We start from the raw sequence: 22,186 nt of genomic DNA, 5'->3' as shown, positions 1-22,186 counted from the left end.
AGGGGAGCTATTGGTCAAGGACCCAGCTGGAAGCTGTGTGATTGGCGGAGGTTTTGACAGCTAAGGGCCCAATAGAATGGGAGGTACAGCTAATAATGACATCACGGTGGCAGAAGTCTGGGCGGATGGAGCTTCCGGCGGAGCAGGTTATCTGTGTATATTGTGTGTGTTTTCCTGCAGTCTCTAGTGTACCAGGGAGGGGGGTCTGTGAGGATGAAGGGGGTGTGATGGGGGTTGCAGTCTCCCAGCTATGTCCTTCCTCTGGGAGATCTATTACTATAGGGGCTCTACTATGTTATAGAACATCACTGTGCTCCTATATAAGGAGGGACAATGTCATATGTCATCATAATACCAAATACATCACACCAGACTATCATTTCCTTCCATCTGTTAGACTGGCCACAAAATGACAATTGCTGGTCATATATGTTACAATGTGATTGTACAATCTCTATGATTGCACATTACCTTCACTTGGTTGATCCGGACAGTAAGTCTGTTATTTTTTTTTACTTCCTCTAAGGTGCCTTTCACACGGAGCGGAATCTGTCCAAGCGGATCTGTTTGCTCAGCGGGGGATCTCGCCACTAAACGGGCTGATGAGCGGTCCGTGTGCGCTATACAGGACAGACACGGACCGCCCGCTGCTCTCTATGGGGCGGCCGGATAGAAACTGACTGCATGTCCGTTTCCATCTGATTGTCATCTATGAATGGAGAACGTATCCCCATCCGTCTGTTTTTAGCAGACCAGATCGGATGCCAGTGGGTGACAGCAGACACCTTTAGGGGGCACATGCAGAGCAGCCCCATTGACTTGAATAGGTCATGTTTAAGGATGAGCTTGAGCATGTTCGCAACTCCACGCCCCCGCCAGGAAGCTGACAGTGCACAGTACTAATCATAGGCAGTGAGACATTTTCTGTTCTGTGCAGCTGCAGATATGGAAATGTCTCACTGCCTGTGATTGGCGCTGTGCAGTGTGAGCTTCCTAGCGGGCACGGGCACAAGGAGTTGTGAACACACCTGAGCCCATCCTTAGTCCTGTTTATCGAGCACTACACCTGCTGAAAGCAACATGGGGTATAATTCCTGCTGTGATGCTTTGCATGTGTACACCACTGACTGTAGCTCAAGAGTAAGGATGAGCTCTGGCGTGTTCGCATAGAAGACGCGCAGAGCCCGCCAGGAAGTGAGCACGGCGCTGCGCTAATAACAGCCAGGGAGACATTTCACGATCCCTGCAGCCGAGCATCGGGACAATGTCTCCCTGGCTGTGATTAGCACAGCGCCGTGCACACTTCCTGGCGGGCTCTACACATGTTCTATGCGAACATGCCAGAGCTCATCCTTACTCAAGAGGGTAGTGGTTAGGGGGGGGAGGGGTTTAGTGGACCAGATTGGATTGGATGCCTTTTTCGATGACATCGCCTGCCCCATAGAGAACAATAGGTGGTCCGATCGAGTCCGCCTGAAAAACGGACAGGTGTACCCAATCGGGCCACCCATTGGGCGGTGGATGTGAGCGGACACGTATCCATTATCACCAGACGCATATGTACGACGTGGGTGTAAAGCCCACCCTTTTTGCCACGCATATATGTGTTTAATGGTCGCAAAACAATTAGATGGGGTCTCATAGTGTTATTTATCAATATTATAATATGGGATGAGGCTCTGTGTTCCTATCATAGATTAGCATATAATGTTCCCCTATGTCCTGTATGAAACTTGAACTTGTATATCTGCATAATGGGAGCCCCCTGACCTGTAGAGCTGTGCTTTGAATTAGGCACCCCCTACTATGTACATTGTGGTGCAGGCAGGGCTTTTCAGAGAATAGGTGCAGGTACTCCTCCCTTCTGAGTCACCTCTTTTCTCCAACGCCTACCCACCCCTGAGTACCATCCCTTGGTTCCACAACCTACCCACCTCCCCAGTATCACACCTTTTGGAAAAAACAGAACCAAGTATCATTTAGTGGTGCTATGTAATTTGAATAAACTGTGTTAATGATAACAAGGAAAGCAGTAAAATAAATTCCCTGCAGCCAGTAGCAATAGACCCCCCCCCCCCCAGTAATGATAGACCTTCTGCCAAAAACAATAGCCCTGCCCAGCAAATTAGATACACCGCAGCAACGATATATCTTTCAGCGGCCAGCATCAATAGACTCCTCCTACAATAGCAGATCTCTCCCAGCAACAATAGATTCCACACCAGCAACAATTGTCCCACTGCAACAATAGATCCCCTTCAGAGATAACAGATCCCTCCAGCCCACCCCAGCACCCATTGCCATTACATAATTTCAGTGCTGGAACTGCATTCCCCCCCATGTTGCCGCTGAAAAAAAGCCCTGGGTGCAGGTATCCCCCTATTGGCTGCTGAGGCTATAACATTCTGAAACCTAGAACAGGTGCTGTACTATTATGGGGGGTCTCATTTCTAGATCAAACTTTACTAAATCTCTATAGGGCTTATTTATTAGGTTTATAATTGACTTGTGAAGATAGTGTTTGTATGCCATAAAAATAGGGCCATCATTTAATTTTCACTCCTACTTTTCTTTGTAGGATCTCTCCGTCCTGTCGGGCTGAGGAAACCTGTATTTTTCGTGGAATGGCTGCAGTTTGGCAGCAGGTCCTGGCAGTTGATGCAAGGTATTAAAACTTAAGAATTCCTTTTCTAAAATAATCTACTTGTAATGTGTTTGCTGGGTATTCCATCATTTTATATGATGACCTTTTTGTTTCTATAATGTACAGTGGGGGGCGCTATAGTAGACTCAAGAAATAATTTATTTTCTAAAATAATTGTTTTTATTTGCATTTCACTGCCTTTTTTTTGGGGGGGGGGGGTGAATAGTTAGCCCATGATCATTTACATAAGGGGGGGGCTGGGATCTGGGCCCACCCCCTTGTTAAAGGGGGCTTCCAAATTCTGATAAGCCCCCTGCCCACAGACCCCACAACCACCGCCCAGAATTGTCGGGAAGGGGTTCTTGTCCCAATCAACATGGGGACAAGGTGCTTTGGGGTTGGGGGGAACATGCCCCATTTATTGAGGGCATGTGGCCTGGTATGGTCCAGGAGAGGGAGGGGCTCTCACCCTCCCTTCCTGACCTGCTGGGCTGCATGCTCTGATAAGGGTTTGGTATGCATTTTGGGGGGGACCCCATGCTGTTTTTACTGTTTTATTTTTATTTTTTTATTTTGGCATGGGGTTCCCTTTTAAGATCCATACCAGATTTAAAGGGCCTGGTATGGATCTGGGGGGGATCCCATGCGTTTTTGTTTTTTTTTACGCAGGGTTCCCCTTAAAGATTCTCTAAGCACAAGTAGCATGTCACAAGTCGGATCATGATGATCCAACTTGGATGTGGATTCTGTTCAATAGGCTGAAAGTCAGCTCTCATTGAGAACCATAGATTTTTGACATGTCAAAAAAAAAACATGTGACACTGCTTAAAGCGGGGGTTCACCCTAAAATTAACTTTTTGTCTAACCTTTTTGTCTAACCTATCTGTAGCCTTAATAAAGGCTTGTAGCGTTGTCATTTTTTTTTATGTGTACACTTACCTGTCTTCAGCCGCACTTCTAGGTCTTCTTCCTTGCGGGGAGTGGGCGTGTCGCTCCTTTTCCCCGACGGGGAGCTCTGCATAGATGATTGACGTGCGCGTCATCGCCTTCCGAAAACATCCGACGAGGACTCGGCTCTTTACGGCGCTATACGGCGCCTGCCGTGTAGAGCTGACTGCGCAGGTGCCATAAAGTGCAGAGTCCCATTTGGATATTTTCGGAAGGCGATGACGCGCACGTCAATCATCTATGCAGAGCTTAGGAACGCCTATTCCCCGGGGGAGCGAGAACCCAGAAGCCAGGTGAAAATGACGGAAAAAGGTAAGTACAGACCGAAAAAAAAATTCAGCATACTGTTGATGTCAGCAGTATGCTGAATATAACAGTCTACAGTTTTTTTAGGGTGAACCCCCGCTTTAATGCTATATTCAGCGTTAAGCTGCGTTAAGCAGCGTCAAACGTTTTCACAACTGTAACGCTGGTCTTCAGAACGCTCTGGCGCTGTTTTTTTTTTTTCAGTGCTTATTGAAGTCAAGGGATTAGCATGACAGCTAGGGCGCTTTTAAGTCTTTCTTCGGCCGCTAGAGGGGGCTCAAGCAACGGCAAAGCGCCACTAAAACTAGTGGTGCTTTACCGCAAATGCACCCCGCCCCAGTGTGAAAGTAGCCTATAACTTTCACAAAGACCAAATAATATGCACTTATTTGGGGTTTGTTTTTTTTTCACCAAAGATCTGTAGCAGTATACATTTTGGCCAAAAAAAATCTGAAAAATTACTAATTTTGCTACATTTTATAACGGAAACAAAGAAAAATGCATTTTTTTTTTTTTTTACAAAATGTTCGGTCTGTTTTCATTTTCTAGCATTAAAAATAAAAAACCCAGTGGTGATTAAATACCAACAAAAGAAAGCTCTTTTTGTGTGGGGGGAAAAAAAAGGACAAGAATTTCATATGGGTACAGTGTTGCAGAGTAATTTGTCATTCAAAATTGTTGCTCACTGAAAGCTGAAAATTGGTTTTGTTAGGAAGGGGGTTTAATTGCCCAGTGGGCAAGTGGTTAAACGTGTACAAAAAAATAAAAAAAGCAAAAATGGCTTTGGCAGCGAAAAGGTTAAGAACAATAGGCCAGATTCATAAAGAACTGCGGCGGCGTAACGTATCGTCTTTACGTTACAACGCCGCAAGTTTTCAGCGCAAGTGCCTAAATCACCAAGCACTTGCGTGTAAACTTACGGCGGTGTAACATAAAGCCGTCCGGCGCAAGCCCGCCTAATTCAAACGGGGCGTGTACCATTTAAATTGGGCGCGTTGCCGCGCCGAACGTTCTGCGCATACTCCGTGTGAAAATTTCCCGATGTGCATTGCGCAAAATGACGTCGCCCGACGTAATTTTTTGAATGGCGACGTGCGTAACGTACTTTCGTATTCCCGGACGTCTTGCGCAAAAAATAAATACATTTGAAATTCGACGCAGGAACGACGGCCATACTTTAACATGGCTCGTCTAAAGTTAAGCCATGAAAAAGCAGGCCTAACTTTGCGACGGGAAAAACCGACTAGCGACGACGTAACGAACGCGCGTACCTTCGTGGATCGCCGTAAAAGCTAATTTGCATACCCGACGCTAGAAAACGACGCAAACTCCACCCAGCGGCGGCCAAAGTTTTGCATCCTACGATCCGAAAGGCGTACGAAGCCGTAAGCCTGTCGGATCTTAGCCAAAAGCCGTTGTATCTTTTTTGTGAATTACAAATAAAGATACGACGCGGCAAATTTGAAAATACGCCGGAGTATCAGTAGATACTCCGGCGTATTTCCTCTGTGAATCTGGCCCAATGTAAACAAACCCATTGCTCCATTATTTGATACTGCTATGCGTACTCAGCAGCTGGGAGATATGTAATGAGGCCAGAAACTTCTTTTCAGACATGAGGGGACTCCAAGCTCCATATTCCATTAAGCCTGCTCAGATCGCATCATTTAATAATAAATACTCAAATTCCGCTATAAGCACAACTATACTGTAACTAGTTCTCTAGTGTGTACAGTTCAATTTGCTCTATTGCAGTAACTAACCCATGTTTTACCTCTGCCAGGTACAACGCATACCGCACGCCTGCCCATCCCCAGTTTCGCACACAGTACATCCGAAGACGCAGCCAGCTCCTCCGCGAAAATGCAAAGGCGGGGTATGATCCGCTCTTGCGGCGTCAGTACTTGAAATTGCGCAGCCAGCTCTTGGCACAACGCTACGGACCTCTGTCTGAGCAGAGCAGCTTCCGGGCACACAGTAACAGCATCCGTAGCTCTCGAACTACTCTGGATCGCATGGAGGTGAGCCTGACCCTGAGGTCTTTTTTAAATTAAGCAGTATAGAAACTGTTCCTAACCCAAAACACGACATCAGAAGTTTCTAGTGTACCTCTGATGTACATCCATGCTTTTAAACACCTTTTAAAGAGTACCTACAAAGACAGAAGTTAAAGTGGCACCAAAGTCTGGTTACAATAAAAATTCTATTCAAGTATGTTATCTTAACTCAAAAAAGTACCTTCTTTTCCCCCTTGCCTCCTCTAAATCCATTTTTGTGGTGCTATTACTGCACCAAATTTAAAAATAATTTCCTTCAAGTCATAGATTTGCAAAGTGCCTGTCTCTGTACACCAGGGGTAGGCAACCTTTGAGAGTTGGAGATCTACCTGAAAAACGTGAAAGAGCTCAAAGATCGCCAGGGTGCAGCACCCTTTATTTTTATTTTTTTATTATTATTATTAAAGCGGAGTTCCAGCCTTTAAAAAAAAAAAGTCTCTCTAATATAAGGACACTTGTCCAGGTATCCCTTTTAGATGGGGCTCCGCTTTAACCAGCAAGCCTTAACTAAACAATAAGCAAAACTTAGAAAAATATAATAAAACAAATGTCGCTGTAAAAATGTAAATTTAGCCTACCTTAAAAGTGGACGGCATCAGTAATTTGATTTTTTTTTTGTATTATTATTATTATATTTTTACAATATATTTTATATTTGCAGCCATGGAGGATGTGGGCAGCTGAAGCCGGCCTGGCTTAATTTTCTGGATTTGGTGCAGCTGTCTACCCAGCATGCACCTCGTGCCTGCGCAGTAATGACACTGCGGGCGCGCTTTGTTACGGTCAGGAAATCCCACGACTTCTAGGATCAATGACAGATATCCCAGGAGTCAACGGGCCAGGCTGATGACGCGGTCGCCTAGGCGGCCGCGACCAGAAGTTGATTAATTGGGGGGGAAGGAACTTGAGGAATTTCACCATATAAGCTGACAAACATTACATCACTATGAATGCACATTAGAATGTGACTAATTAAAAAAATATATAAAAGCCTGAAAAGAGAATACTAAAGCAGCCACCTCCTCTTAAGACTGGTAGGTTGCAATATAATACATTTTTGGGTTTAGGTACTCTTTAACTCCAGGGCTGCTTCTGTACTGCAAGGGTGAAGGGTCCATAGCTCTACATTGGGCGTAGGGAGGCTGGGAAACAGTCCACAGCAGGAGCATAGGGGGAGCACCTTCTGCTAGGGGAGTGGAGAATAAGGTACATTTAAAACTGCTTTTCCCATCCCCCTAGACCTAAATAAAGATTCAACAGTTGTAGTGTGGGGGAAGCCCCACTGCAAGGGGGCATTGTTGCTTCTCCTGGAGTTGGGCTTTTAAGGCCAAGTTCACCTTTGTTCACTTTTTTATTTTTATTTATTCCAGCTCCTCAATATATCATTAATGTACATATTTAGCAAAAATAAAACGGCTTTCCATTAATTCTACACCGGCTTACCTAACTGTCTTCATAGCTGTTTAAACACACAGCTTGATTATTTCTGCCTTACTTCCTGGTCAGACTTTAGGTCATGACACAGGAAGGAGTTGATCAGCTGAGAGTAGATGATGCAGGGAGTGGGCTAATGAGATGAGCTGGTCAACTCCTTTCTGTGTCATGACCTAAAGTCTGACCAGGAAGTAAGGCAGAAGTAATCGAGCAGTGAGAGAAGAGTTAGGTAAGCCTGGGTAGAATTAATAGAAATCTGTTTTATTTTTGCAAAATAAGTACAATAATGGTATGTTGGTACAGAGGGGAGCTGGAATTTAGAACAACAAAGGTGAACTTAGCCTTTAAGCGAATAAAGAGCAAATGGAAGGACGAAGTACTCATTATTGTTTCATTTTTTTTTTTTTTAAGGATCTGGATGAAGAGCCACGGTCTCAGGGGGCAAGAGGTCACAGGCGTTCTGTCAGTCGCGGCTCCTACCAACTGCAGGCACAGATGAACCGTGTGGCTCAAGAGGAGCGGTAAGAGGAACTCATAAAAGATGATGGTTGTGACACTGTAGTTTCACATATCTGCAACGGTGTGCAACAAAAACCTGTTTTTAGTCTAAAGATTTAAAGTTAGTTTCTTTGCCAGATTAAGTGCTGGGCAAATTCTGTAAATTTTTAGTGCAGATGTTTGCTTCAGTACAGACTCCTAGATCTCACAAGCAATACAAAGAATTGACATGAGCATAATGTAATATTGTGTTAGTTTGTAAGTTGGCATATTATGTAAGTTAACTGGTGATTGACGCTTTCACAAGGTTCCCGATTTCCTTCCACCCTCAGGGCTCCTGGCAGTGTGGTGCCCACACCGTTGGCTGAAGCAAGCAGGGCGATGGCGGGGGACACCACCCTGAGTGAGAATTATGCCTTTGCTGGCATGTATCATATATTTGACCAACACGTGGACCAAGCTGGTAAGAAACGTGGAAGGTGTATCTGGATAGTGTGGATTTCTAATTTGCAGCTGATCAACAGTATATAGTGCCTTGAAAAAGTATTCCTACCCCTTGGATGGAGAGCGTCTGTAAACAGCAATTTTCAAGTCTTGCCACAGATTCACAATTGGATTTAGGTCTGGACTTTGACTGGCCATTCTAACACATGAATATGCTTGTATCTAAACCATTACATTGTAGCTCTGGCTGTATGTTTAGGGTCATTGTCCTGCTGGTAGGTGAACCTTCACCCCAGTCTCAAGTCTTTTGCAAACTCTAACAGATTTTCTTTTAAGAGTGCCCTTTATTTGGCTCCATACATCTTCCAAACAACTCTGACCAGCTTCCCTGTCCCTGCTGAAGAAAAGCATCCCCACAACATGATGCTGCCACCACCATGTTTCACGGTGGGGATGGTGTGTTCAGGGTGATGTGCAGTGTTAGTTTTCGGCCACACATAGCGTTTTGCTTTTAGGCCAAAAAGTTTAATTTTGGTCTCATCTGACCAGAGCACCTTCTTCCAGATATTTGCTGTGTCACCCACATGGCTTCTCGCAAAGCGAATTCTTATGGATTTCTTTCAACAATGGCTTTCTTCTTGCCACTCTTCCATAAAGGCCAGATTTGTTGAGTGAATGACTAATAATTGTCCTGTGGACAGATTCTCCCACCTGAGCTGTGGATCTCTGCAGCTCCTCCAGAGTTACCATGGGCCTCTCCGCTGCTTCTCTGATTAATGCTCTCCTTGCCCAGCCTGTCGGTTTAGGTGGACGGCCATGTCTTGGTAGGTTTGCAGTTGTGCCATACTCTTTTCATTTTCGGATGATGGATTGAACAGTGCTCCGTGAGATGTTCAAAGCTCAGGATATTCTATTCAAGTATGTTATCTTAACTAAAAAAAAGTACCTTCTATTGCCCTTTGCCTCCTCTAAATCCATTTTTTGTGGTGCTATTACTGCACCAAATTTAAAAATAATTTCCTCCAACTCATAGATTTGCAAAGTGCCTGTCTCTGTACACCAGGGGTAGGCAACCTTTGAGAGTTGGAGATCTACCTGAAAAACGTGGAAGCGATCAAAGATCACCAGGGTGCAGCACCCTTTATTTTATCTATTTTTTTATTAGTATTAAAGCAGAGTTCGAGCCTGAAAAAAAAAAAAAAAAGTCTCTCTAATATAAGGACACTTACTTGTCCAGGTATCCCGCAATATTGGCACCTCTAGCCTCAGTTTAGGCGGGCGGCCATGTCTTGGAAGGTTTGCAGTTGTACCATACTCTTTACATTTTCTGATGATGGATTGAACAGAGCTCCGTGAGATGTTCAAAGCTCAGGATATTTTTTTTATAACCTAACCCTACTTTAAACTTATCCACAACTTTATTCCTGACCTGTCTGGTGTGTTCCTTGACCTTCATGATGTTGTTTGTTCACTAAGGTTCTCTAACAAACCTCTGAGGGCTTTACAGAACTGCTGTATTTTATACTGAGATTAAATTACACACAGGTGGACTCTATTTACTAATTCGGTAACTTCTGAAGGCAATTGTTTCCACTAGATTTTAGTTAGGGGTATCAGAGTAAAGGGGGCTGAATACAAATGCACGCCACACTTTTCAGATATTTATTTGTAACAGCTGTTGAAAACCATTTATCATTTTCCTTCCACTCCACAATTATGTGTCACTTTGTGTTGGACTATCGCATAAAATACATTTACATTTTTAATTGTAATTAACATGACAAAATGTGGAAAATGTAAAGGGGTATGAATACTTTTTCAAAGCACTGTAGCTTTATGTATCAGATATACTTTGTGTGCGTGCATATATATAATCAAAGGCAGAATACCCATTCTGCCTCTGTACTAGGCGATCGTGGGTCGCTGGCGGATATCGAGTCTGATCGACCCACGGGCACACTCCCACCTGCGTGAGCCGATGTACAGCTACGGCGATTCACAAAGGAGAGCCAACCTGCCACCGTATAACCTTATACGGTGGCTGGTCGGCAAGCAGTTAAATACCACCAAAAGAAAGCTCCATTTGTGTGAAAAAAAAAGTCATATAGGTACAGTGTTGCATGACCGCGCAATTGTCATTCAAAATATGACGTCACTGAAAATTAGGAAGGAGGTGAAAGTGCCCAGTAGGCAAGCAGTTAATGAAGTTGTTTAACCTTTAGACTGTATAAGGGGTTCTTTACAATTAGAGTGGTACTCCCTTCCACAATCAGTGGTGTCAGCAGTGTCAATAACTTCAAAAACCTTTTTAGATGGCCATCTTAATTAACACAATATACAGGGATTTGGGAAATTAGTTGAGAAATACATACAACCACCCACACAGGTTGAACTGGATGGACTCATGTCTTTATTCAACCTTACCAACTATCTTCACAAACTTATGGGACCCAAATCCCTTGAAATCACAATTAACCATGTTCCTGCCCATTACTTTGATTCTCCTTTTAGAGCATTCTGGGACCCAGAAGAAGAAAACCAGGATACATGATTATGAGGCCAGCTTCTCTGGGGAAGGGGAGGCCAGCTATGTCCATCCCTACTTACTGGAGTGGAGAGGACAGTTATTAATTTGCCAGGATGCTGCTTTTCCTTCAGTGTTTACACAGCAGGTTGTGAGAAGGAGGTGAGACCACTATTTGTTAGCTGTAAAAGTGTGCCGTCACCCTCCTGGTTGAGCTGTCTGGCAGGGGTTCCAGGATCTCAAGGAATATGGGCACAGGATAAATATTTTGTCAAGTAAAATAATTTACATACACAGTGGGGGGGGGGAATTGATCAAAACTGGACCAGTTGTGCATGGCAACAGAACAGCTTCTATCTTCAGCCTGATCAGTTAAGCATTGAATATGAAAAATAGAAGCTGGTTGGTTGCTCCAGATTCTGGCTCAGTATGTTTTTCATGTGTGAATTTAGATGGCGTTCAGCTTCTCTAATTACTTCCACGTGCCTTTCTAGTCCCTAAGGTGCAGTTTGCAAATGATGACAAGCACCTCCTTGCCTGCTGTTCTCTGGATGGTACGATATCTGTGTGCCAGCTGGTGCCAACACCCCCAACAGTACTGCAGACTCTGCGAGGACACACAGGTGCCGTCAGTGACTTTGCCTGGTCCTTATCCAATGATATTATTGTGTCCACCTCCTTGGATGCCAGTATGTGCATATGGAACACCCATGATGGCCGCTGCATACGACAGATCCCTGACCCCGACTCTGCACAGATGCTGTGTTGCATTTTCCAGCCAATCAACAATAATCTCACTGTGGTGAGTACAACATAGTCATCGCCCTGCCATTGTATGTGTAGACTTTCCATGCTCTCAGATACGTGTCTTTTTTTTTTTTTTGGTCAAATAATTTTTTGGGCATCAAACAGTTAGGTTATACTGCCACCTACAAGAGGATTGGACACTAGCAAAAAACTGTAGGGCAGTCTAGGATAACCCCTCTTACTACCAGCATGCGTACATTTTTGGTAACAAAGCAGTAATTGGAGCATGACTGTAAACAGAGGGATGAAACCCGTCTCTCTGTTCAACGTGCTGCAAAAAAAAAAAAAAAAGCATTTTACAGTTCAAAATTCCCATTTTATTTCTTGTCAAAAATAAAACACAGTACACCGGTGTTTAAAGTAATTTATTAAGGCAGCTCTGGCGTCTCTTATGCTGAGGTCTTCTGCCGGTTCTTCTCCCCCTCTCTGCTCTCTCTCCGGTTCTCCCCCTCTCTGCTCTCTGTCTGGTTCTCCCCCTCTCTGTCCGGTTTTCCCCCTCTCTGCTCTGTCCGGTTCTCTCCCTCTCTGCTCTCTCTCCGGTTCTCTCCCTCTCTGCTCTCTCTCCGGTTCTCCCCCTCTCTGGTTCTTCTCCCCCTCTCTGCTCTCTCTCCCTCTCTGCTCTCTCTCCCTCTCTGGTTCTTCTCCCCCCTCTCTGGCTCTTCTCCCCTCTCTGATCTCTCTCCGGTTCTCCCCCCTCTCTGGCTCTTCTCCCCTCTCTGCTCTCTCTCCAGTTCTTCTCCCCCTCTCCCTCTGACTTGTGCCTCTGCCGGGTCTTCTTCCGATGTTGACTCAACGCTGTCTCCCGCTCTAATGCCAGGTGTGCCACTACTTATATTGGCATGGGGCCACCATGTGATATCATCTGGAGGCCCCACCCCCACATGACGTCACCGCCCTGGGCTTGATGAGCAGGGACATCATAAGGGGCGGGCCTCAGGTGATCCCCGCCCCATGCCAATAAAAGTATTGGCACACCGCGTACTCAGTATTTGAGCGGGAGAGAGACACTCGAGTCAACATCAGAAGAACAGAGGGAGAAGACAGTGGACAAGACCCAGCAGAGACAGAAGACAGCAGACAGAAGGAGAAGAAGGGTAGAATGGAGAATAACCAGCAGAGGCAGAAGACATCAGCAGAGGAAGCAGAAGAGCCAGAGAGGGGGAGACGAAATCGGAAGAGACGCCAAAGCTGGCATAATAAACTACTTTAAAAATCTGTGTACTGAGTTTTATTTTTTACATTTTTATTTTTTTAGGTGAATGGGTAGGAGTTTGTTAAAGGGGGGGCTTCCAGATTCCGATAAGCCCCCTGCCCACAGACCCCGACAGCCATCGACCAGGGTTGTCGGGAAGAGGCCTTTGTCCTCATCAACATGGACAAGGTGCTTTGGGGTGCAGCCCCCCCCTGCTCCAAAGCACCCCCCCATGTTGAGGGCATGTGGCCTGGTACGGCTTGTGGGGGGTACTTGCTCCTCCCCACCCCCTTTCCTGACCTGCCAGGCTATGTGCTTGGATGTGGGTCTGGTGTGAAAAAAATGGTGTGGGGTTCCCCTTAAAATCCGTGCCAGACTGAAGGTCCTGGTATGCTTTTGGAGGGCAAACCCATTCCGTTTTTGTTTTTTTTATTTATTTAGCGTAGAGTTCTCCTTCAAGATCATCAGGGCACAAGTTGGATCAGTTAAGACGGCCATCCGACTTTAATGATATTCAATGTGCTGAAGTAGGATCAAACCAAAGTAGTGCAGGGAGCATTCTCAAAGTCAGACCTGTTAAGACCTAGGGAAACACGTCATGCAAAATGTGCTCACAATGTCGGAGCGTTTGTTGTACCAGCGTGAACCCAGCCTTAATAACTCACCCTCACAATTCTCTAAATAAAATACTTACCAAACTCAAAAGGAGGCATATTCAATTCGGTTTCTAGAAGCCTTTAAGGGACTTCGGTATGCTTTTTTTCAGAAAGCAAATATTCTGGAACAATTTTTTTATGATACTAATTATCTTGAAGATACAAAAAAAATAAAAAATCAATCACTTTAAAATACATTTAATAGACCTAATGGCCATGTTGGGGATGATGACATGAGCAGACTAGTCCATTTCTGGCCAGCTGTTGTTCTTGTATTGTTCACACTAGATCAGGAGAGATTACCTGTATCGTGCTTTTTATTTTTTTTCATCAATTGTGAAAAAAAACATGGATTGAGAAGGCAATATCTTCATACACTATGAAAATGTAACCCTTATGGTATTCCCTCATTGCTCTCTTCTCTTTCAGGTAGGCAATGGGAAACATAACGTCCATGTTATGAACATATCCACAGGTAAAAAAGTGAAAGGGGGCAGCAGTAAGCTGACGGGCCGAGTACTGTCCCTCTCCTTTGATTCTGCAGGCCGTATTCTATGGACTGGTGATGATCGTGGGAGTATATACTCATTCCTTTTTGACATGGCTACAGGTGAGCAAAGTGCTACAACATGTAACATCCATAGACAAGTGGCTGTAAAATAAAAGAACAGTAAAGAGTAAGGTAACCAGATTTTCTTAATGAAAACTAGGAACACCCTACAATCAAGCAAAGCATGTAACACCAAATGTTGTGAGGGGTTTACAGGGGTATGGTATAATAACACCTGAGCCTACTTTGCTCTGGGTCAAGTGTGCATAACGTATAGAGACCAGAAGTAAAGCAGAGTGCCTCCTTAAAACGGAGGTCCACCCTAAAATAAAAAAATACATTAACATTCTCCATAAAATATATATAAAAAAAAATGTTACTTACCAGAAACGCCTGTTGCTAGGCAGTCTTCCTAATCTGCCACTCCCCCAATATTCCTCCTTCCCTGAATTATACTTGCCGGACCTTGACACAGCGTTATTGGCGGGTCCCCATAGTTTACCCACTGCTGGCGAGTTCCCTCATCTCCAGTGGTAGTGCCTGTACAGGTGCAGAAGGCACCATTTACTTGTAGGCTACTATGGTGTCTGTGGCAGCACTCTCATGCCTTTCTCTGCACAGGCAATCACCAACATGCTCATGTGACATCCCAGTGCCAGGCTGCATTTAGAGGTGGCTGCCCACAGAGGATTCTCCAATCACAATCCAGTTCAGTATAGCAATGGTAGAAAGTTGCACTGCTACTAATTTACTTAGCCGCCCCCCCCCCCCAACTAACCACTACAAGGGGCATCTGCTTCTTCTCCTGGTTGCCTTCCCACTCCCTTGTCATGTACCCTAGTGTAGTGTTGATTTACCGGCTTCAGGCCCAGGTGTGCATTGCAGATCACCATCACTAGCAAGAACAAGGTAGTAAGTAAGCTATATCCTTACCTCTCAAAAGTCTACAGAAGTCATGAAGGGAGAGATCGAGTGATATCAGCATTTAATAAGAACAGCAGACACACCCCAACCCCACCTCCTCCTAGTCAGTAATACCTCTTTTTACCCAGCGACTGTTCCCAGAAATCAGGGACTTCTGGTCACCCTACAGAGACTGTAGTATGCGCAGTTATCGCAAAAGAGCAGCATTGGAGCGCATGATGGGTGATTAACAATGGGACGGCAGTTAACACTTTTACTGCCATGACCACCAATGCATGAGGGTGCTAATACTTTCACTACTATGACCACCAGCATTCGGTTGGAGGAAAACCACTCAGCCTTCAGGAGAAAGATCAAAACTCATCTCTTTTGATATCAAAGGAGACAGGAACAACAAGCGCCCAGAGGCAATTTGGTTCGCATGTGCCGCGCTATATAAGTTTTTCATTCATTCATACCAATATAGGGATTAACTTCCACTGCCATGTTCACTAGTGTGGAGGGGGGTTAACTATTACTTTCAAGACCACCAATACAGAGGGGGTGGGGGTTAACTTGCCATGAACCACAATATGGGGGGTGTGTTGGGCATCTGAGCAGACTTTCACTGCCATGACTATAGATTTGGGGAGAGAATGGTGGGTTAACTTTCACTGTCACTGACCATCAATGCAGGGTGGGTGGAGTAAATTTTGCTGCCATTGACTACCAATGCAGGGGAGGGATGACGGTTAACTTTCACTGCCTCTGATCACCAATGTATGTTAATAGTAATGGTACCAATGCTGGGAGTTATTTTTATGGCCAATGACACCAATGTGGAGGGTAATTGAATTTCAAACTTTTCAGGGTGAATTGCAATACTCTGCAAAAAATGTGTCGACCAAAATTTTGGGGTGTTAAAGAGCAAAAATGTGTTAGTCAACTGAAAAACTATAGAGTGTCCATCACTTCCCAGAGATAGGCCCATTTAGACCTTTGTGATTGGTTGTCGCACCTACGTTATAAAGGCAGCCCATTCATGGTAGTGGACAAACACATGGGATGTGGCACTGTACGCTTATTCCCAAGCCATGGTAAAAAAAATATATATATATATACTGTACTTGGTAATGGACAAAAATAAACCTTTTTTTTTTTTTCATGCAGTGCACCACATGTATATATTTGTCTGTTGGGGTGCTAGTCCAAATGAGCTGAACCACAGTTCAGAAGGCCATAAATACTTCATACTTCCAGAATGTGCTTATCATAGGAAACTGGTACTAAGAGAAATAGGCTGCCATTGCTGACTTCTTCTGAAAATGTTTCCTAATAATTAGTCATTGAATGAATGAATGAAAAACGTATATAGCGCGGCAAATGCGAACTGAATCGCTTCTGGGCGCTTGAATGTTGACATCAAAAGAGCAGAGTTTTGATCTGTCTTCTGAAGGCCAGGTGGTTTTCCTCCAACCGAATGCTGGCTGGTAAAGCGTTGCATAGTCTTGGAATGCAAACCTCCTTTGGACTTGTATCTTGCTTTGGGTACCATGACCAGGTTTTGGCCAGTGGATCGCAAAAGGCGATTGGAATTGTGGGGTTCTATCTTGTCGCAGAGATATTGCAGAGCCTTCCCTTGGATGCACTTTTATGTGTCAGGCAGAGTGCTTTAAAAGCAATTCTGTCCTTTACTGGCAACCAGTGAAGGGTTCTCAACGAAGGTGAGATTGATTCCCATGTTTTTTTCCCAGTCACAAGTCTGGCGGCCGTATTCTGCACGACTTGCAGGTGAGTGATTTGGTATTTTGGCAGTCCGAGGTAGAGGGCATTAGCATAATCCAGTCTGGAGTTCACAATTGTCCCCACCACGACTGCAATGTCTTCCTTAGGGATAAATAGAATAAGTATGCGTAGTAGGCGCAGCAGATGGAGAGAACTGCTGACTACTGACCCTATTTGTGCATCCATTGTCATGTAGGTGTCGAAAATGACCCAGAGACTTTTGACTTTGGAGCTAGGGGTGATGGTTTGGCCCAGAATGGGCGGAAGTGTCCAGGTTGTAGCCAGTTGACTCTTGCGACCAGCACGAAACAGAAGAAGTTCTGTTTTAGAGCTGTTGAGTTTAAGATAACTCTTAGTCATCCAGTTTTCTATCAAAGAGAGACATTTCTCTAAACTGGGATGATGATCCTTTTTATTGCAGATGCGAAAATACAGTTGCGTGTTGTCTGCATATGAGTGATAGAGTAGTTTTTGGCTACTGATAATATCAAAAAGAGGGCGAAGATAGATGTTGAAAAGCACCGGTGACGGGGGGGATCCTTGGGGGACTCCGCATGACACTGTGCGCCGTTCAGACATGAAAGATCCCAGTTTAACTGTTTGTGATCGGTTTTCCAGGAAGGAGGAAAACCATGGTAAGTCACCTTCTGCGACTCTGGCTCAAAGTACTGAGGTTAAAGCCTGCAGATCGGTATTAGTATGACAGTCAGGAACACAGCATTTTCAGGAAGTCACAAGTGGCAGATCCCAACTAGGAAGAATGTCTCTGGAGTTGGGCTTTAAAAAAAAAAAAAAAAGCCTGTTTAAACTTCACATAGTAATTATTCCTTGCAGGCAAACTGACTAAGGCCAAACGTCTGGTGGTTTCGGAAGGCAGTGCCATATCCAGCATATCTGCTCGTTCATGGATTAGCCGTGAGGCCCGGGATCCTTCTTTATTAGTAAATGCTTGCATCAACAAACTGCTGCTGTACAGGTGAGTCTCCTAAAAAGTTTCCATCGCTTTATATGGGACACGGTAAACTTGCCATGAATCTTAAAAAGGACATTCAGATGTTTTACACAATATACAATGTGCAGTCACCTCCTACATGCATTTATAAAACCCATACAGCTTTACTTTAAATTCTTTGCAAGAGGCCATCTGAGCACACCCTGCATAGAGTATCTCAGTGCAGCCAGAACATATCTCCAATCACTACTAAAAGTTCATGAACCTAAGTGGTAGTGGTCTTTAGACCTCTGCACTTGGCTGGCTGTTCTGCCAAGGAGCAGCAAATAGGAATATGTCCATTGTAGATCATTTTTTACTGCACATGGGCAGGGCTCAGGTGACCTCTTAAAAGGATCATTATTCCTGTAAAAATACAAGACCCGACAGACCTTGAAGCACTGAACATATGTATAATGACAATGCCAAAGCTTACACTTTAAAGTGGATGTAAACCCAGTGACATGAACAGCCTCAGATGATACACAGAGATGAAACAAATCTCCCTACATACATTTTATTTCTATATCTGCTGTCTTCAGCTTTCTACACTGTTTAGAAAGGGAACATCCCCTTGGAACATTTTCTCCCTGTTCCACCAGTGGGTGTGGAGTCCGGGCATACACTGTGTGACAACTGATTGGAGGAAAGGAACCCCCCCCCCCCACATAGGCAGGGGAGCGAAGAAAAATGCAGAGCTGCAGTGTGACTAGACAAGCTCTCTGCTAATCTATCTTCCATGCACCCACCAACTCAAATTTACAGCTGCTTTAATCTCCTTTGTTGGAGAGCTTGTCAGAAGTTATGCTGATAACAGAGGAATGGAGCAGCAGAAAGACACAGGACTTGGGGTGTTGGAGAGAGAGAAATAAACACTATGTGCCCAGGTCAGATTTCATGAATGGGGGTTACATCCACTTTAAAACCGTAGTAATGTCTATTTCTAGAAACAAGGAGAGGGGAGCCTCTGGGTGTAGAAATTAAAACACTTTAATAGTAAAACAATAGTAACTCACATGGGAGAAGATAAAGAACACATTTGTAGGCTGAGAAGTCCAGGAGCAAGATGGACGATCAAGTCACGGTTGTTCCACTTATCAACTGGTGAAGTGGGAGATATGGCAGGCACATCATAGATATGCCAGGAAGGTGTGGGCGGTGAGCTGTCAAAATATATCAGATGTGCCTTCCATATCTCCCACTTCACCAGTGATAAGTGGAACAACCATGACTTGATATGATCATCCATCTTGCCCCAGGACTTTTTAGCCTACAGCTGTGCTCTTCTTTACCTTCTCCCACGCGAGTTGGTATTGTACTATTAGTGTTTTAATTTCAACAACTGAGGTGCCCCACTCCTTGTACTCTCAGCTTGCTGGAATTTTGGCTTCTGGTCTCCTTCCGTGGCAGCCCTGAGTATTTGGATCAACTACTCACTCCATATTTTCGACTTTATAGGGTATTTCAGGAGGTACTAGTGCATTGCACCTTTTACTTGTCCATTTCTAAAACAGGATTCTGGGTAGGCCAGTTTTTTTTTTTCCTTCCGAGTATGAGGGCTCATCAATACAAAATCTTACAATAGTTATGATATGCCTGCCCATTATTCTAGCAGCTGTTACAGAAGAGCTTATACACTCGACCTAAGCTGGGCAAAACTGCAGCAAAAAAATAAATAAAAAATACTACACCCTGTGCGCAATCTTTTCATATTCTTAAAACTTAATCTGTCAATAAACATAGCAAAATGTTAATGCATTTTTTTTTTAAATGGTATATAGTTCTAATTTTTTTTTTTTCTTCAGGGTTGTGGATAATGAGGGAACACTACAGTTAAAACGTACTTTCCAGATACAACAAACCAACAATGCCATCCGGAGTATTTTCTGTCCCCTCATGTCATTCAGGCAGGGAGCCTGTGTTGGTATGTATAATATGTAACAAATCTCTAGGATGTCCCTCTTACATACAACTGCTCTACATCAGTCTTTCATTGCTTCTAGTTGTATTATGTCACCTCTTGCCAAACAGAAGAAAAAAAAAACTTCAGATTGTACATTTGTGCAGAACAGAGTGCCCCAGACAAAGGTGTTCTTATAAGAGTGCGTAGCCGATACATTAGTCAAAGCATCTCAGTCACCATGCTGGCATAGTTAGTGTTTCAACATTCTGGCATGGATCTGTGCGGCTGACATTTTATAAGAAACTTACATGGCAGGTGCAGATAAAAGACTTCAATTGTTTGATGCATTACAGCACTCTCTCTCCCGAGTTTGTAGGGGTGCCTACTTTGATAAGTACACGCTGCAGATACAACCAGTTCTATGTGAGCTTGTTATACCTACACCAACTGTTGGCCTAGCATGGGGACTGCAATAACTTGCTTATGCATAAACCAAAATTTCTGTTTGTAAGAGGGGGCTGACTGTGGTAGAGGATATGAAGAGAGGTTGATGTAGGACTAGGAAGTATAATAACACTTCTAGAAAATGAGGAGCAGTATTTTCTACACCTGTTTCTTAATGGAGCCTTCCTCCTTTTTACCTAATCTGCTCACTCTGGTGTCAGGGCTAATAACCTACTAAGCCTTTTTCTGTTTTCTTCTACAGTGACTGGCAGTGAAGATATGTGCGTTTATTTCTTTGATGTGGAACGGGCCACAAAGGCCATTGTAAATAAACTACAAGGACACAGTGCAGCCGTCCTGGGGATCAGTTTCAACTGTGATGAGAGTCTGCTGGCCTCTAGTGATGCAAAGGGGATGGTTATTATCTGGAGACGGGAACAGAAGTAACCAGTCTTTTAGTTTATGGTCTCTCTCTCTCCTATTTATATTTCCTGTATGTCTTATGAATAAACTCTAATCCCTGCTAACCTCTGTAAGGAAGGTCATTACACAAATATTCCACAATATGCTGTTTACTCAGCTCTCTTCCATTTTGAGATTGCCTGCATGTAGATGGAAGAAAAACAGGTTCGATTTACTCATTGGGCACAATTCACTAAAGGTTATCGCATGCATTAAGACTGTCACGTGACCACTTAGCACATGCAATATTGAAAATGTCACTATTATAGATTCACAATAGCTCATATGTGGTATTTAGCAAAAATGCTTGTTAAATATTGCAGTCAATTCACAGCAGGAAATAAATGCACGTGGTAATTAAAGAGTCACTAAAGGAATTTTTTTTTTTAGCTAAATAGCTTCCTTTACCTTACTGCAGTCCTGGTTTCATGTCCTCATTGTTCGTTTTTGCTTTCATGTTGCTGTAAATCCTCTCTGTTCTGGACACTTCCTGGTTGCCTGTTTCCTGATAACCACAGTACTGGGAGATTTCCCACGGTGGTCACTAATCAAGGAGGTGTGATTACTGTGTGTAAAACGAAACTGGATTGGTGCTGAGGAGTTTTAGACAAAGTATCACTGCTCTCTATTGGCTGACTGCCCTCTAGTGGCTCTCTGTACATCAGAGAACCAGCAAACAACAGCAAAAACGAAACTACACTGCAGGCACATTATATGATTGTTTTTTTTTATCTATTTTTAATCATTTTTAAAAGGAATCAGTTAACTATTATGTCTCTATGCCCTGTAAACAGTCATTTCAGCTAAAAAAAGTTTTTCCTTTAGTGACCCTTTAAGTACTGATCCAAGCTTGTGATGACGGTCAGATTCTATGTTTGAGACAAGTAATTGGTTTAAAACAAAAATCAATACAAAATTAGGCTGGGGAAAAACAAGCTGGAGCAGGTGTCAGCTAGATTCTTTGGAGGCTGGCAGACAGCATAGGATGGAGCCCTTTGCATCCAATCTTCTGCTACTTAAAGTAATGCAGAGGAGATGATAGTGTTTATTTTTTTTTAAGGGGGGAAAGGCTGGATACATTCAGATGCCACTACAATGGGGGTTATTTGCAAAAAGAAAATCTACTTGGCACTGAAAGTGCAGTCGCTATAAATCTGAGGGGTAGATCTGAAATGAGAGAGACACTCTGCTAATTTTATCATCCAATCATGTGCAAGCTACAATGCCGTTTTTATTTTTTCTTGCATGTTCCCCTCGGATCTACAATGACTGCACTTGTAGTACAATGTAGATTTGCCTTTAATAAATATCCCCAAAGATGTTCCACTTATCCAAAAAGGCACCAATTGTGGAGCTGTATACTAGAGGCCGGACGTTTTTAAGTAATCGGCGTCTGCCGATTATTGTGAAAACCAGGCCGATTTGCGGCTGCTACACTATACCCGGCCCCCAGCAGTACTGACCAGGGCCACTCCCACAGCATGTAAAATTAATCCTTCACCTGCTCAGCAGCCGGCTACCATAGAAGAGAAAGGGGAGAAAAAGTTTCACCGACACCGCACTGCCCCAGGCGAGCTGTAGCAGAGTAACAATACATCATTAACATGTCACAAGCCCGAGCCTCTGCCGCCTGACTAG

General features: G+C 44.0%; 1 protein-coding gene across 2 annotated transcripts; it reads left to right on the top strand.

Moving 5' to 3' along the window:
• Positions 1-58: 58 nt before the first annotated feature.
• Positions 59-20,613, top strand: WDR13 (WD repeat domain 13). 2 transcript variants are annotated; one of them, XM_040324530.1, is made up of 10 exons: positions 59-162; positions 2,579-2,665; positions 5,682-5,919; positions 7,801-7,910; positions 8,220-8,350; positions 11,350-11,657; positions 13,940-14,120; positions 17,583-17,724; positions 19,545-19,663; positions 20,349-20,613. In XM_040324530.1, the coding sequence occupies exons 1-10, from the start codon at positions 77-79 to the stop codon at positions 20,531-20,533; spliced, it is 1,587 nt and encodes a 528-aa protein (XP_040180464.1). In that variant the 5' UTR covers positions 59-76; the 3' UTR covers positions 20,534-20,613. The 2 variants fall into 2 exon arrangements, with proteins under 2 accessions (XP_040180464.1, XP_040180465.1); XM_040324531.1 differs by having other exon boundaries at positions 71-146.
• Positions 20,614-22,186: the final 1,573 nt, after the last annotated feature.

Source organism: Rana temporaria, chromosome 9 (assembly GCF_905171775.1).
Source record: "Rana temporaria chromosome 9, aRanTem1.1, whole genome shotgun sequence".
NCBI lineage: Eukaryota > Metazoa > Chordata > Amphibia > Anura > Ranidae > Rana > Rana temporaria.
This window is presented reverse-complemented; position numbering and strand designations above follow the sequence as displayed.

Coding starts and splice junctions, on each gene's coding strand:
- WDR13 (XM_040324530.1), top strand. CDS start 77: ATGGGAGGTACAGCTAATAATGACATCACGGTGGCAGAAGTCTGGGCG. Junction 8,351..11,349: donor CCAACACGTGGACCAAGCTG/GTAAGAAACGTG, acceptor GTGCCTTTCTAG/TCCCTAAGGTGCAGTTTGCA. Junction 14,121..17,582: donor CCTTTTTGACATGGCTACAG/GTGAGCAAAGTG, acceptor TATTCCTTGCAG/GCAAACTGACTAAGGCCAAA.